Source organism: Biomphalaria glabrata, chromosome 6 (genome assembly GCF_947242115.1).
Source record: "Biomphalaria glabrata chromosome 6, xgBioGlab47.1, whole genome shotgun sequence".
In the NCBI taxonomy this organism is placed as follows: Eukaryota; Metazoa; Mollusca; class Gastropoda; family Planorbidae; genus Biomphalaria; species Biomphalaria glabrata.
In genome coordinates, this window is record NC_074716.1 from 43123826 (window position 1) to 43142082 (window position 18257).

At 36.9% G+C, this 18257-nt stretch overlaps 1 protein-coding gene across 3 annotated transcripts in view; it reads left to right on the forward strand.

The window, feature by feature from the left end:
- Positions 1-17560, forward strand: part of LOC106079880 (blood vessel epicardial substance-A-like) — a 107974-nt gene extending 90414 nt beyond the window's left edge. Inside the window, exons 5-8 of one of the 3 annotated variants that reach the window (XM_056032519.1) lie at positions 91-205; positions 916-1062; positions 4494-4628; positions 6252-17560. In XM_056032519.1, the coding sequence (XP_055888494.1) occupies positions 91-205; positions 916-1062; positions 4494-4628; positions 6252-6389 (535 nt within the window). In that variant the 3' untranslated portion in view covers positions 6390-17560. Of the gene's footprint in view, positions 1-90; positions 206-915; positions 1063-4493; positions 4629-6234 lie in introns of all 3 variants that reach the window. The other 2 variants (XM_013241116.2, XM_013241127.2) reach the window with 2 other exon arrangements.
- Positions 17561-18257: the final 697 nt, after the last annotated feature.

Sequence of the window (18257 nt, forward strand, 5' to 3'; positions counted from 1 at the left end):
TACTCAGACTTAGATCCTCACGCGCCGTTTGGCGCATTGGGCGACAAGCTGCCATGTAACAAACAAAATAAAGACAGGTTTCTTTTTCAGACTCAAAGTCAGCCATGATGGTGTGTTCCTTCACTCGGTAGAGCCAAATGAGTTCGTTGATTCGCCAGAGTTTGATTCTATACCACTAATAGGAGACAGTACAGAAAAATATCAGGTACGCCACCCATTTTTTGTTTTATTAAAGGCAGCCATTGTTTTTGTCTGTCCGCCTGTCCGTCATGTTTTAATCGCAAAATCTAAAAGCGCTTTACACAATCTGATTTCCACTTCGCTTGTATGGTAATCTATACATACATCAGCTAATTTTGGTATTCTCAAACCGTATGTCTTTTTTTAAGGTAAGTAGTACTAAGTATGAACATTCTTTTTTACATATAAACTTACACCTTTCTTTAAACAAAATTTTAATAATTTTTTAAAATATCTTTTAAACTTTTTAACATCAGAAGGCATTTAGGGAATACAATGATCCATAAATCATGCGAAACTTTAATTGGCTTTATGTGTAAATGTGAATACGACTATCCCATAGGGGCCGCCTGAGTTTGTGTCATGCACACACTCTCTCTCTCTGTTGCACAATTTTGTTTATTCCCCTTTCCTTGTCCACTCCTATTTAAAAGAGTGATTGTAAAAGTCTTTTTGGTAATATTTCTTGTTTGTTCTTTGCTTTGTATGTTCAATCTAATCCTAATTTTTATTCCCTGCTCTGTTTTTCTTGGTTGTTTCTCGCAGACTTAGTTAGAGATCTTATTCGTCCATTTATTACCTCCAGTGTTGTAAGATTTACTGCTAGTTTGACCATGAAATTTTTGAACTTATTTTGTTTCTTTTAACTACTACTTATACAACCGTGTGTCTCAGGTGACCATCACGTCCAGTGAAGATTCCTTGATCCTGTCCTGGTGCCACACCACGCTGAGAAGCTACTTGGCGACCAACAGTTTCATGTGGACAGTCTTCACACACCTGGTGGGCAAGGATGTGAGCGATAAGTTGTACAAAATACAGGTATGTGCAGACTGGATATCTTGGTAGAATTGAAACAAATATATCAGCAGAATATCATCCGACCACCAAGGGTAATGGGCTTAGGACTTGTTCAGAGAAAGCAAAAGTGAAATAGGCAATGGCAGCGTGGAAATTCAGTGAGCTAGGCGATCTTAGCGTGGAGAATAGTGAACTAGGAAATCTCAACGTTAGCAATAGTGAACTAGGCAATCTCAGTATGAAATTCAGTAAACTGGGCAATCTCATGGTTGGCATTCAGTGAATTAGGCAATCTCAGCGTTGGCATTCATTGAATTAGGTAATCGCAGAATGGGTTTTCACTGACCTCGGCTTTATCAGTGGGTTTTCACTGACCTCGGCTTTATCAGTGGGTTTTCACCGACCTAGGCTTTATCAGTGGGTTTTCACTGACCTAAGCTTTATCAGTGGGTTTTCTTCAAGTTCGATGGTGATCTCACTAAAGGCTTTCAGTCATCTCTTATTGTTTGTTTGTTGACATATTGTTCAATATTTTACAAAAAAAAATATTTAAAACCTTTATTCATTCTTACTTTTGGCATTGAAAGCTAAGGCCTAAAAACCCGAAGTGGTTTAAAAGCTGACGGAGTGGAAGAATGAACCAGTCGAGGTCAAGTATTGATAGAGCTGTCTCGGCATTTGGACATTATGTCTTGCAGCGCTAATACAAGTCCAATAACAGAGAATAGATACAACTTTAAGCTACTGCAGCTCTAATACAAGTCCAATAACAGAGAATAGATACAACTTTAAGCTACTGCAGTGCTAATACAAGTCCAATAACAGAGAATAGATACAACTTTAAGCTACTGCAGTGCTAATACAAGTCCAATAACAGAGATTAGATATAACTTTAAGCTACTGCAGTGCTAATACAAGTCCAATAACAGAGAATAGATACAACTTTAAGCTACTGCAGTGCTAATACAAGTCCAATAACAGAGAATAGATACAACTTTAAGCATCTGCAGTGCTAATACAAGTCCAATAACAGAGAATAGATACAACTTTAAGCTACTGCAGTACTAATACAAGTCCAATAACAGAGAATAGATACAACTTTAAGCTACTACGGCAGCACTAATACAAGTCCAATAACAGAGAATAGATACAACATTAAGCTACTGCAGTGCTAATACAAGTCCAATAACAGAGAATAGATACAACTTTAAGCTACTGCAGTGCTAATACAAGTCCAATAACAGAGAATAGATACAACTTTAAGCTACTACGGCAGCACTAATACAAGTCCAATAACAGAGAATAGATACAACATTAAGCTACTGCAGTGCTAATACAAGTCCAATAACAGAGAATATATACAACATTAAGCTACTGCAGTGCTAATACAAGTCCAATAACAGAGAATAGATACAACTTTAAGCTACTGCAGTGCTAATACAAGTCCAATAACAGAGAATAGATACAACTTTAAGCTACTGCAGTGCTAATACAAGTCCAATAACAGAGAATAGATACAACTTTAAGCTACTGCAGTGCTAATACAAGTCCAATAACAGAGAATAGATACAACTTTAAGCTACTGCAGTGCTAATACAAGTCCAATAACAGAGAATAGATACAACTTTAAGCTACTGCAGTGCTAATACAAGTCCAATAACAGAGATTAGATATAACTTTAAGCTACTGCAGTGCTAATACAAGTCCAATAACAGAGAATAGATACAACTTTAAGCTACTGCAGTGCTAATACAAGTCCAATAACAGAGAATAGATACAACTTTAAGCATCTGCAGTGCTAATACAAGTCCAATAACAGAGAATAGATACAACTTTAAGCTACTGCAGTACTAATACAAGTCCAATAACAGAGAATAGATACAACTTTAAGCTACTACGGCAGCACTAATACAAGTCCAATAACAGAGAATAGATACAACTTTAAGCTACTGCAGTGCTAATACAAGTCCAATAACAGAGAATAGATACAACTTTAAGCTACTGCAGTGCTAATACAAGTCCAATAACAGAGAATAGATACAACTTTAAGCTACTGCAGTGCTAATACAAGTCCAATAACAGAGAATAGATACAACTTTAAGCTACTGCAGTGCTAATACAAGTCCAATAACAGAGATTAGATATAACTTTAAGCTACTGCAGTGCTAATACAAGTCCAATAACAGAGAATAGATACAACTTTAAGCTACTGCAGTGCTAATACAAGTCCAATAACAGAGAATAGATACAACTTTAAGCATCTGCAGTGCTAATACAAGTCCAATAACAGAGAATAGATACAACTTTAAGCTACTGCAGTACTAATACAAGTCCAATAACAGAGAATAGATACAACTTTAAGCTACTACGGCAGCACTAATACAAGTCCAATAACAGAGAATAGATACAACATTAAGCTACTGCAGTGCTAATACAAGTCCAATAACAGAGAATAGATACAACTTTAAGCTACTGCAGTGCTAATACAAGTCCAATAACAGAGAATAGATACAACTTTAAGCTACTACGGCAGCACTAATACAAGTCCAATAACAGAGAATAGATACAACATTAAGCTACTGCAGTGCTAATACAAGTCCAATAACAGAGAATATATACAACATTAAGCTACTGCAGTGCTAATACAAGTCCAATAACATAGAATGGATACAACTTTAAGCTACTGCAGTGCTAATACAAGTCCAATAACAGAGAATAGATACAACATTAAGCTACTGCAGTGCTAATACAAGTCCAATAACAGAGAATAGATACAACATTAAGCTATTACGGCAGCGCTAATAGTCACGCATTTATTCGTTTCTTTGGTCACCTGACTAAACATTTTTTGAAGTGAATGATAGGTTGTTGCTCTTGAGCTGCATTTAAGTAACACTCCCTCGCCCGTAATATAAGATATGATATTTTTTCAAGGGGAAACCAGTTATATAACTAGAATCAAAAGGTTAAATAATGTTGCGAAATAAAGATTTTTGTATTTGTAGATTAAATTTTTTGAAACCTAGTCATAAATAAAAACAATAAATAATAAATAGTAACACTGACTGCATTAAAATGTGATAAGGATTTAAAACTACATAGAAAAATGTAATGTTTTTTTGTGCCTACAATGTTTTATGCATGTCTCCATCTTTCCACACGCTTTCGCTTTTTTGTTGTTTCACCTTTGCTCTCTGTCCTCCTTCATCTCTGCCTATCTCTCCCTCTCTCTCTCTCTGTCTCTTTCTCTCCCTCTGCTTGTCTGTCAGTATCTGTGTCTGTCTCTGTCATTGTCTGTCTGCATGCCTCTTCCTATTATGTCAACAGTTAACATTCTGAAAGTAAACTTTTTAATTGTTGAAGCCTAAACCAAAAAAAAAAAAAATATTTACAAGTGAAATTGAAAAAGTTGAAACTATTTAATGTTGGCGTATGTGTGTGTGTTTTATTAGGAGCTATTGTTGAGGGAGCCAACAGACAGACATTCGCCCTCCTTTCTAACTCGTAACTCCTCCATGGTAAATGTCCGCAAATGTCTGCTGACCAGTGATGGACGACAGTCGAGTTTGACCAATGGTAAGAACGAGGTAATAAAACTTGTGGGTAGAATGGATAGTTGGTAGTACACTAGTTATGTACTTATAAAAAGTCTATACCTTCATCCACTTTCTCTCGCTTTCTTTTTTTTTTTTATTGTTTTCGCATTTTCTCTCTCTCTCTCTCTCTCTCTCTCCTTCTCTCGCTCTCTTTCTCTCTCTCTCTCTCTGTTTCTCTATTTCTCTTCAATCGCATCTTTCTATCACATGTTCATTTTTTTGTTTGCTTTCCATGTTAATCTTTTTTCTTTCTTTCCTCTCTCCCTCCCCCCCCCCCATCTATCTTCACTTTTTTCATACTCTTATTTCTTCTTCTTTTTTGTTTTACTTTGTATTGATGTATCCTTATTTTCTCCCCCCTCTATCTCAGAGATGATCCGTGGCCATTTGTTATAGAAGGCCTCATCACTGACCTGCAACGTCACAACCTGTGGGCGGTCTTGGCCGACAGCTCATTACCACATCGTACAGACCTGTGACGCAACAACGAGTTAATGGTCTAAACTGCCCACAGGTTGTGACGTTGCAGGTCAGTGTTCAGGCCTTCTTTAACGATTGGTCTCGGTCCGTCTCACAATCTCATTGTCCGTCTTTGTCTATTTCTGAATGCAAGCTAAACAAACACGCTTAAGAGTACTTTTTAAATAACCTTTGTATAGCGCAATCAGAAAACAAAGGCGGTCAATAAAATGTCTAACTCATGTATGTAACTGGCTGCTTGGTAACATCTTCAGCTAGCTCCGATATGTTTTATCAAGTTTATTAGCTATGTTTTTACTCAGGTTTGCTCTGCTTTTTGTTGTTATATAATAAAAGGCAGCCATGCTGTTTTAATATTGAAAATCTATCTCAGGATGCCTCATTGACTTAAATCTAGTAAACTGTCTTGTTATATGGCAATTTTACATATTATAAGATGCTCGCTATTGTGTAAGGAACGTTCATACCAAGTTTCATTAAGATTGGTCAGATGGTTTCGATCTCTATAAAGGGCACATATACATACATGCATACATACATACATACATACACAAACATACATACACAAACATACATACACAAACATACATACATACATACACAAAGATACATACATACATACATACATACATACACAAACATACATACATACATACATACATACACAAACATACATACATACATACATACATACATACATACATACATACATACATACATACATATATGCATACATACATACATACATACATACATACATACATACATACATACACAAACATACATACATACATGCATACATATATGCATACATACATACATGCATACATACATACATACATACATACATACATACATACATAGCCTACATACATACATACATACATACATACATACATACATACACAAACATACATACATACAAACATACATACATACATACATACATACATACATACATACATACATACATACATACATACATACACACATACACATACATACATTCATTCTAATTGATACATTATATAATCCAGTCCTTTATAATACATTGACTTTTTAACCCAAACGTGTTACACATCTACAACAGTAATTTAAGTTTTGGTCTTTTTTTCAGATGTTAACCTTTTGCAGGATACAGCTATGAACAACTTATCTCCAACTATGAACAACTTATCTCCAGCTATGAACAACACTGCTCCAGCTATGAACAACACTGCTCCAGCTCTGAACAACCTGTCCTCGGAAGCTAACGTTGAGACTTGTGTTTAGTGTGCAACTCTTTACTTCTGACGTTTCTCTGTTGTCCTGATTTTATTCTCACACTTCAAAGAAAGACATATTAAAAACGCTTTTTAGCGCAAAGTGGTCACGTAATAGTCTTTAAAGGCTCAACTTGAAGAGCATGTGATCCAGACTGCGTGTCACAGTTCGGGATTCTGGTTTAAACTAAACATGTGCCAAGAAGTGTGCGCAGTAGAATCAAAATGATGGACTAAAACAATAAGACAGTGAAAACTTTGTCACTGTATTTTCTTTTCCATCAAATACATTTCAAAGCATTCCTGTTTAAAGGATTTGAAGCCTGTGTACTATCAGTAGATCTACCAGGACAGATCTACCATAATATATCTTTAAGGACCAGATCTTCCATGGCAGATCTTACTGTAATATTTTTCCTTCAAATACATTTTAAATCATTCCTACTTAAAGGATTTGAAACCTGGACACTATCAACAGATCTTCTAGGACAGATCTACCATAATATATCTTTAAGGACCAGATCTTCCATGGCCTTTCGGGACAGATTTTTCCTTACAGATCATTACAGATCGTCCACCTCAGATCTTCTAGGGAAAAATCTGCGCCTTGGTAATGAGATGCATCCTTAAATTTCTGAATCTTTCAAAAACACGGAACTATTATCAAACGAAGAGGTTTGTGAAAGTCATCCGTGTACTGTGTCATTTTGATGAGTAGCTCAGTAATGTCAAAGTAAGAAAAACTATGATATTATATGGTCACGTGACATGACTCAGCAAGTCCTCAAACACATTCCTACAAGGCGAGAAATACAAAAGAGTAAATGGGCGGATACTGGATCCCATCGAAGTTTATATTCCACTGATTCATTGAATGCAATTAAATACCGAGATTGAAGACATGAAGTTGTAGGAGAATCATCAGTGGTACTCCAAAGTTTCTTCTACATAATTAGGGGAATAGAACAAGTAAAAAAGAAGATAATTAAAATGTGTTTTGAGCCTTACAAATAATTTTTCTAAAAACCGAAGAGACCCAGGTAAATGCTTATAGTACCTGATCTACGGTCAAACAAAAAGAAGGCATTATGAGTAAATGTTCATTAAGCATTGTAGTGTCCACACCATCACTAAGCCCTGAACAAAGAGAAGGCTTGCTACACGTTAGATGTACACTTTTTGTGGGCGGGGGAGGTTGCTGAACTTATACAGCAAAAGAAAGACCTTCAATAAGTCAAGGGCCACAACCAAACAAAAGTTCCAGCAGACGGTTTTAGCACTCTCTCCCTCTCTTCATCTTATTTCCACCTCAACAAATCGATGACCTCTTACAAATTGCTTTTGGTCTATACATATTTTTCTCCATTTCATCTGTGTGTGTGTGTTTGAAAAGAGGATCGGGCGTGTGTATTTTGTCTTTGAAGGACCATCTGTAATTTATCCGATAAGGTTCCATTCTTTTGATTAGGTAGCACTGTAGCACCCTGGCTCGTACATGGTCTGTCAGATACAAGGGCGGACTGGCTATATGGGCATTTGGGCAAATGCCCGGTGGGCCAGTACCCAAATGGGCCGGTAGAGCAACCGAAATGGCCGCATCTATGCCACTATGGCACGTATGAAATTGTTAAAGATTTTATAATATTCTCTTATAAAAAAAAAAGGCCACCTGAGCGTCTTGTTTAAAAAGAAATCTTTTACAGACTATGCAGTGTAATACCATTTTAATTTAACACATTTTCCGAAATAATGTAATAGCCTTCATCCGTAGACAGTGCTACTAGTAGGCTTCATCCTTTTAGGGCCTACATAATTAGCGATTAAAAAGCAACATAATGTCTATATTTCTTATAAAGATACAGAGTCCACTGTATGCATACACATCGATACATTATCAAACTTAACATGATGATTTTGAGGACAGGTAGACCTAGAAATGGATGCCCATCATATGATATAGAATTTGTTGGCCGAATTGCATAGAAATCCCGGGCCGATTTTGACACTCAGTCCGCACCTGGTCAGATATAACTTCACAATAGCTTATTATGAGGTCTTTCAGGTGTTTTTTTTTAATAATTAATAATCACCCGATGCCTACGGTTCGTCCAAGCCCATAGTAGACTACAATTTGTTTTGTTTTGTTTTCGAGACTCGCCCACTTTTCAAGCTCTACTCATAAAAAATTTATCAGAAGACCGACTCGTTCTGTGACACTTTCTTTGACCAAATCTCTTCTAGTTTTAAAGCAAGAAAAACATAATGAAATAAAGTAGAAAAACATTCTAAGAATATATATTTTTTTAAAATTCAAATATAATCAAATAATTTTTTTAAAATAATTAAACATTTTTTTTTTTCAATTCAGGTATCGAACCCATGACACCGTCAGCTGCTAGAACGCGTTTTCTGTCGGCCAGGAAGTCACACTTGTGTGATTATGTATTAGTTTGTTCATTAGGCTATATGAGTATCTAGATCTAACACTAGACCAGAATTCTAATTTAGAAGTTCTAGTCTAGATCTACTTCTAGTTTGTTCATTAGGCTATATGGGTATCTAGATCTAACACTAGACCAGAATTCTGATTTAGAAGTTCTAGTCTAGATCTACTTCTAGTTTGTTCATTAGGCTATATGAGTATCTAGATCAAACACTAGACCAGAATTCTGATTTAGAAGATCTAGTCTAGATCTACTTCTAGTTTGTTCATTAGGCTATATGAGTATCTAGATCAAACACTAGACCAGAATTCTGATTTAGAAGTTCTAGTCTAGATCTACTTCTTGTTTGTTCATTAGGCTATATGAGTATCTAGATCAAACACTAGACCAGAATTCTGATTTAGAAGTTCTAGTCTAGATCTACTTCTAGTTTGTTCATTAGGCTATATGAGTATCTAGATCTAACACTAGACCAGAATTCTGATTTAGAAGATCTAGTCTAGATCTACTTCTAGTTTGTTCATTAGGCTATATGAGTAGCCTATCTAGATCTAACACTAGACCAGAATTCTGATTTAGAAGTTCTAGTCTAGATCTACTTCTAGTTTGTTCATTAGGCTATATGGGTATCTAGATCTAACACTAGAACAGAATTCTGATTTAGAAGATTTAGTCTAGATCTAGAATGTAGATGTACTCTAGGCCTATATTAGAGTTACGTAAAAATGTAAGCAACGCTTAGAAAACTTTTAAAAAAATTGAAACAACTTTGAATTGACTCAGTTATCGCACAATCATAATTGAGGTCATACGACTAACTACGTCAGCCAAATTTAAATGTATTTATTTTTTTAATTTGAAAAATTATAACGTCAAACTATGGTTTTCTTCATGTGGCCATCGAGCTAGTAAATCTCAAGTTTCTAGGAAAATCGGTAGAGCCGCATTTGAGATGAGTTTTCCTGGTTCCTGCTCGATCCAGGTTCCTGGATGCAGGTTCCATGAAGTTCTGACTTGAATAAAGGTATTGCCAAAAAAAAAAAAACAAGAAGAAAATATGAACGTATTTCGAGACCAAAAAGGTTCCAGGAGACATCTTTTTTCCTTTGTCTAGCGTTGTACGAATGTCGTCTACCTAATTAATGTAAAAAGAGAATAGAAGAATTAGAATAAATATTCGAAACATATTGAATACCACATTCTGTCAAATAGTCACATCATGGTTGGTCTACATGTAATTATCTACATTTACAATAAATAATCTCAAGGGAGGTAAACGTTTTAGAGTCAATGACTTTTGGATGAAAATATTTTTATGAGTTACATACCCTGTAAAAACAAATATAGGTATTGAATAAAAATGTTTGTTAGGTATAACTTTTTTTTTTTTTGAATTGCATGCATATAAAGACAACTTAAAAGTTCAAAATGTACATTTTAATGAAATGTTTTCACGCCATCTGACAAACCATATTTAATCTAGAACTATATCTCTTCTTAAAGAACTGTGAATCATAGCCCCCTAATACCCTCGTAACATTCACAGTTAGTTCATAACATTCGTACTATTGAGCATAGATTCCTACTTAATTGACAATATAATTATTTTATCTGTGTCGTGGGTTAAATGAACGAACAGGTACACAAAAGGAAAGAAATGGATCTAAAAATAATGATAGATAATCTATTACAAAATCCGTGGATCTAATACTAGCATGAATAATGGGATATTTGAACTTTTTTCTTTTTTTTTAACGCATCCGATAATTGCTTCATCTCTTTACTTAAAATACGAGCAACATTGTAGCTAGTTTTACAACTAAGTCATTTTCTTGTCTCTTTTTGGTAAATATTCCCAACAATCCTCCTAACTCTAGGCGTAGTTTAACAATATTTTATTAGCAGCTCATATTTGTTTTATAATGCCGTTTATATGTTATTCTTTATCAAAACATCCACACATTCTTTACAAATCAAACATGTTGGCTTAATATCCACAAATGTTAAAGATCATGGATCAATCCATCAGAGAAAATGTGATGGCCCTTTCGTAGATAAAAATACATTTATCAACCTTTTTTTTTAGGTGGGAAAAAAAAGGGGGGGGGTTTCTACTCTTTGTGCCGACTTTTCGGTGGGCATGATTGAACTACGTCGCGGGCCGAATATGGCCCGCGGGCCGTATTTTGGGCATTAATATATTAGAGAACCGCATTCATTGCTTTTAAATATCAAATGTAATACTTGTAATTATATTCTCTTATGAGAAATGATCGTATAGATGTCAATTTATGGTTCGAGATGATCCGGATCCCTTTTATGAACCATGTGGCCAGGTAAAGGATTTTATCCACGTGGCCAGGATGAGGAGTTGGCTCCTCACCGACCCTTCTGTCTGGAGTCCCCCTGCAACTAGATGATCATTTATTCACATCCGTCTGGTCATGGGACACGGAAGCCAACGATATGGGTTCCTCCTACCATGCGAGGCCAAAGGCCGAGCCCACGGTGGGCCCTCCATATGCCTATAATATGCCATTGATTCCCGTGGGAGAGTCATCACCGCCCGTATGACCCCCGCTGGGGAACGATTCAATGGGTGTAGGACGGGGTAGCAGGCCTTTCTCACATCCCCACCACGTGCAAGTACACTCGCTAGAGCATAACTGTGGTAGCCCACTGAGAACCCTGTTTGCTCTCGTACTTAGCCTCTCAATTCCACGGGTAGACGTTTCCACGGAGGTGCCACGCTGAGGCAACGGGAGCATTTCCTCCGAAATTATCAGACAGTTCCAAATATTCTCACATCAGAATTTATAAATACCAGACAAAAACTTCTTTTCTATCACCAGCCTACTTCGGAATAGAAGATATAACCCCATAGAGACCTACTTGTGCTGAAACAAAATTCTATCAGCATTTTCAATTATCAATCGGCAATTTCGAGATCTCGTCACCCAGCCTTAGCCGTTCCTAGATTTGACCCACAACCGTTTGGCCAGAGCTGAGTGTGCACCAGAACTACTGTGGCCAAACTTCGATATGTGAAACTACACATTTCTATTAAGTGATTTATTTAGAACTCTAATCTTCTTATCTTGTCTTCTTCTTATCTTATGAAATACAAGTCTAACCTTGACCCTAAGGTACTTGCCCATCTAGGGGTCACGCTTGTGTATGTGTGAGACCATTAGTAATAGACGCCCTCAACACTGACCTGCAACGTCACAACCTGTGGGCAGTTTAGACCAATAGCTCGTTGTCACGTCACGTGGCAACGAACTATTGGTCCAAACTGGCAACAGGCTGTGACGTTGCAGGTCAGTGTTGAGCCCTACTGTAACAAATGGTCTCGTGTGCACGCAATCCTTTCCTATACAATGACTATACTACTAATGCCATGCATGCTTTGACTCACTGCTGACGTAGTAGAAGGTAGCTAAAGCTACCTCTGGTTTAGTTTGTTCACAGCCACAAAAGCTTTGCCATAGGATGAAATTGATTTGTAATTATTATTTTTGTACTTCCTGTATGTTACGTATATGATTAAACTTGGCCTAACTTTGACAGAATACACAATAGAAGAGAAAGAAACAATAACTTGGGTAGGATAACAAAAGGTCTCACTTTGGCTGAATTCTCATACTATACGGGTTTTCAGTGACGTAGCCACCTTTGCGCGAAGCAGTGTCTCTGTGACCGGCCACATGACTAATTGGAGTCCTCTGGGGCTACTGAAAGATGGTAGTTTATTACTTTTAAGAAGTAAAAGTATTTAGTGTCATGACACTATTACAGGTACTTAAAGAAGTCGTTACTGAATAATGGATAAGAGTTTTATTAATTGTAATGGGTGACACATGCATGGAATGCCATAGTTTACAAAGCTTAATATCAACTCACTCTGTCGGATACAAATTTTGTACACGTCATTTCTCCCAATTCCCATTCTCGTATGAAGTTGTACTGAATGCTTCTGTGACTATTGGATTTTTACTGAATGGCTTGTTAGAGATTAGTAATTGTTAAGGGTGATATATGTGTACTAGAATGCCATATTTTACAGAGCTTAATATCAACTCACTCTGTCTGATACAAATGTTGTACACGTCATTTCTCCCACATCCTTGGATTTAGTTGTGCTTCTGTGACTAAAGTATTAGTTTTTGTTTTAGGTCTATTCTACAGAAAATACATTTAACAGGTAATCCATGATTTGCTTCATATGGAAACAATATTTGAAATTTCTTTCAAAAATGAAGGAGAAGAGCAGTGTTACAAATCTTGGTTTACTAAATCTCAACAAGTCAAATCTTGGTTTACTAAATCTCAAAATGTCAAATCTTGGTTTACTAAATCTCAACAAGTCAAATCTTGGTTTACTAAATCTCAAAATGTCAAATCTTGGTTTACTAAATCTCAAAATGTCAAATCTTGGTTTACTAAATCTCAACAAGTCAAATCTTGGTTCACTGAATCTCAACAAGTCAAATCTTGGTTTACTAAATCTCAACAAGTCAAATCTTGGTTTACTAAATCTCAACAAGTCAAATGACGAAGTAATGTGGAAGCGTATTATTAAATATAACCTTGTTGTAAATCCCTATTGCGGGCCGGTTCTATGGTATTTGCTATCTCTTAGCTAAAGCTACGCCATTCATGTCAATGTACTAACTGGATCGATGGAGTTCCACTTAAAACAAGGAACTACATTGGCAGCAAAGTTTTTTTTTTTTCTAGGAATGTCTCTGCTTCGACCGATAACTGATCCCTTGGTCTTTATTATTCAATAAGACTGTTCGTCGGCAGTGGCGTAGCTATGAATTTGCCATCATTTGGATGCCCGGGGGGGGGGGCTTGACCTCTTTGATGGCCCATGCATTTTGCGTAATATTTAATATTTAATGTAAAAAAAAATCGAACACTCATTTGTGTCCCCCCGTCAAGTTGAGTCCCGGGGGGATTTTCAAATTCTCTCCCCCACCCTAGCTACGCCACTGTTCGTTGGCCCAATAAAGCTATTAAGACAAACTGCGCTTATAGTTTGTTGCTTTTGCCATTGTCCTGACAAGTAAAATGTTAGCTTCGAGAGTACTTGACTTCAGTCGCAATGTTGGCATTGATACAATGGCTAGTGCCATGTTCAGGTAAAATGTGAAAGATAAAATATTACTCCCAAAGAGTAGAACTTTCATTCTGTTCATTCTCTATTGGAATTGCGCGTAGTTGCGCGGTTGTCCGACCTCTATTCGCTGGACAGGATCTGGGGGTGCACATCACATATTTGTTGTGACCTAGCCCTTTCATGGTCACATACATTGTGGAACTTTCAGACAGGACTAGTGCTGGACACCTCTCGGTTCACGCTTGTGTGTCTACTGAGAGAAATCCTTCTGAGCAGTTAAAGTGATTAAGGGAATGCTCTGGACTCCCTAACGGACTTTTACTAAGATCCTATCTTTATTTTATTTATTTTTTTGAGGGGGGGGGGAGGGTGGCTGGATTTCTGTGCTGCTTTTATGAATTCAGTAAATCAACCCATAATTCTGAGAGGTATCTCGAATTGTACTTTCGCTGTTCAGTTCGGTTTCTGCCACTCAGAACACTCCCCATCCCCTGGCCCTTGGGGGGGGGGGGGGGGCTTGTTCTGGTGCATTATTGTTTTCACAATTTTATTATATTTTTAAGCAAAAAAAAAAAAGGTCAAGCATTCAAGTTGTAAAAAAAACATAAACTTGCTAGATTGTTTATTTGTGATTTCACTTGGCCTTTACTACGTTTAGAAAAAACAAAATGAACAACTAAATATGTTTATCATCACATTCAACTGTATTTAATTACATACTGGTTCTACTAATACTAATTCTGTTATTGATAGTGTGTACTCTTGAGTCTTAATAAGATTTGTGTGTTTTATCTTCAGAAGGTTTCATTTAACATTTCTTTGTAACATGTGGCGTAGGGGGTTTCCCAAAAATAACAGAGTGGGCAATAGTCAGTTGTAGATGGTGTAGTACTTTTGAATTACTGCAGTTAGAAGTAGAAGATGTGGCACTTTGCAGGCCTGCAGAGGTAGAAGTTCATTTACATGACTACTACATAACTCTTCTCTGAAATATATGTCAATAAAAGCGATGCATTCTGAGGTGGCTCCAACAGAAATTTGGGTACCAGCCCAACCAGAGTTTGCCTGAAATCCCAAATGGTCAGTCCGATCTGCATTCTACTGTTAAAAGACAAAAACTGAGACATTTATAAATTCATACTAGACTATAGGAGTGTTATGGAGTGTGTGTGTCTGTGTTTCTATGGTGACGGTGGGTAAAAGTTCTGAATGATGCAAGATAGGTGGCAGTCAGCAGTCTTAGGTAGGACAGACGACTCCAGAGCGCCAGTCAGCAGTCTTAGGTAGGACAGACGACTCCATAACGTTCGCATTTTGTGTGTGTTGAAAGGCTTAGTTAACCAATCCCTAGATCAGACATGAACCGGCAGCTCTCCAGACAGTTTTGTTTTTCTTAAATGGGAGTTTTTGGGACCAAAAGACCGAATCTTGGCGTGGACCACGTACAGCTGTGTAGACCTACTGGAGTTAGTATCTGTATTTCATTCTTCCCGGGCAATGTTTATAGATCGTGTCCAAATTAATTTCAGTTAACCTTGACCTTGTTGCTTACATTATTCGTTTTCTTGACCTGTCCGCAGGGATCTGTATCTTTCTAGGCGTCGTCTCCATATTTTGTTGAGGTGGGCTTCTTCGTGTGATGTTTGTTTTGTATGAGGCTAGTGTATGATATGCTTATGTTGATCAAAACGTCATCGACTTAAATTTTTTTTCTCATACTATGAAGGTTGGTTACGTCATGCTTACTCTTTGTTTTATTAGCGTCATGTTTGCTTTTAGCGTGTTTACTGTTGTTATCTATTTATGATGTTAATTTGTGTTGTATGATTTATGTCATGATTTTGTAAGAGTTACAATGTGCCTGTCTTTCCGTTAGTTTTATTGACAATATATATATATTTTTTTATTAGATCTGTATAGATGCTTTCAAAAAACGTAATGATGTATTTTGTTACGGTGCTGTATTTTCAGCTCACACAAAATGTGTAGGTCAGTGCGCTCGAGACCAATCCTTATAGAAGGCCTGAACACTGACCTGCAACGTCACAACCCTGACATGTCTTTACGACGTGGCAACAAGCTGTTGGTATCAACTACCTACAGGTTGTGACGTTGCAGGTTGGTATTGAGGCCTTCGCTGACGAATGTTCTCGGTGGGCTAGACTTCAATGTGATGTTTGATTTATGTGAATTGCATTGTCGCTTTGGTTTTGAGACTTTTATGCTATGTTTTCATTTCGTTTATACAAATACTAGTTGATACTCGCATTTCTCTTGATTAAAGAAGCTGATTGAAGCCTTGCGTTAACATTGTAAAGAAAAGTTTGGTAATTCCCGATCTATTAATAAGTCATTAACAAAAAATAGTGAAATAAAAATGTAAAAATACAAACTAAAAAAAATAATGTATATGAACTTTACATTTTTAATAAAATATTACATAATTTTCCGCCTAATTGTACTGCCATTGGAAAAGGCGTTATAAAAAAAATATACATGTATTGATTTGTGTCACTGACTGGTATTGCTGATATTATAGATGTCAATGTATTACTGTGTAAACTTTCATTGTGTACAAGTGTGAACGCCTTCACCTGTGTGTGCTGTATATTAACTAGCAGCTTGATGGCGTGTGCTCTAACTGTGACCTTTGATCTCGTACCACAGAAGGGAAAAAAACAACAATTAAACATTAAAAACATTGAACCACAAATTTGAAGGTGTCTAGTGTTGTTTCTTTCTGATGTGGTAAAAGTGGGAAAGGGGAGTGTTAGAGAGAGGATGTGGAGATAGAAGAAAGGCACGAGAGAGGAGAAAGAGGAAGAAGAAAAGAGACTTGGTGGAAAAGAGAGAGAGACTGAATAATAAGAGTTGGTGAAAAGAAGAGAGGTTGCTAAATGATAAATGTAGTGGAAAAGAGAGAGATGGTGAAAGGAAGAGAGGGACAAAATTCGAATGCAGAGGGTATCAATGAGAGAGCAACAGACCGGGGAACTGGGAAAGAGAGAGAGAGAGAGAATGAGGGACAAGGGAGAGTAACAAAGTGAATTGGAAATAAGAGAACCTGGTCCAGAGCAAGAGCAGAACTAATTACAGCACACACGAGAAAGAAATCTACATCTTCTCGCTATTTTTCCATGCTACTATATAAACATATCTTCTTGCTCCTAGCTATACAGTTTCATTTCTCGACAATCTTCCATATCTTTTCTATGCACCACCTTAGCCAGCAGTTGGAACTTGACTCGCTAGCCTTCCTTGCCGTCAGACAGGAATATCTTGCTAGAATATACGAGATCTTTTTTATAAATTTTAATCAAGGAAGCAGATAGGAAAGACGTGAGACGCATGGGGGAAGCTGGTTAGTGGCCCATGCCACAGACGAGAACCACATGCAGAAATGAGATGAATATTCTGATTTCTGGGATCCAGTTTACGCAATGAAATACAGTAAGAAAGAGAAAACAAAGTCATGAGACATGAAGAAATGTGGTAGCCATATAATGAAACCTAAAGAAAAGGTAAAAAAAAAATAAAAAGAAGAAGATAGGAAGAGCTAGAAAACAATGTCAAGGACGCCGTATTAAAATATGGCTGTTGCCAACTTTACTTTGTGCTTCAAGGAGGCGCGATCACTGAGTGGTAAAGCACTTGACTTCCGAACCGGGGGTCCTGGTTTCGAATCCTGGTGAAGACTGTGATTTTTACTTTCGGGGTCTTTAGGACGCCTCTGAGTCCACCCAGCTCTAATGGTTACTAGACATTAGTTTGGGGAGAAGTAAAGTTGGTCGTTGTACTGACCACATGACACCCTCGTTAACCGTTTGCCACAGAAACAGATGACCTTTAACATTATCTGCCCCATAGATCACAAGAAGAACTTTACAAGTGAAAGTGTTTACTATCTGTTATGTCTTACTTGAGTTGTGTCCTAGAGTCTTCCGACTTCTCCATCATTAACTCTCCTCGGTGTGGTATCATTAATACCAATATAGGAAAGCAAAAGTACACTATCACTTTTCTCGAGCATTCTATACAATGTCTGAATAATATCTATCCCTTTATACACATTTTTATTATGATTCTTCCTATTCCTACTCTTAGCTTGCATTCTATACATGGGTAGAAACTAGATGGATGGGTATTTCCAAAACGGCACTAAAAGATTTTCCAAGAAATTTTACAGTTTTTGTCTATCTTTGTGGAAAAAAAAACAACCTAGCCAACTGACTACACACTGACAATTCTAGTTTGACCGTTTTAAGATTTCAAAATATAATCTTCTTAAAATTTTAATTAGGCTTACGTC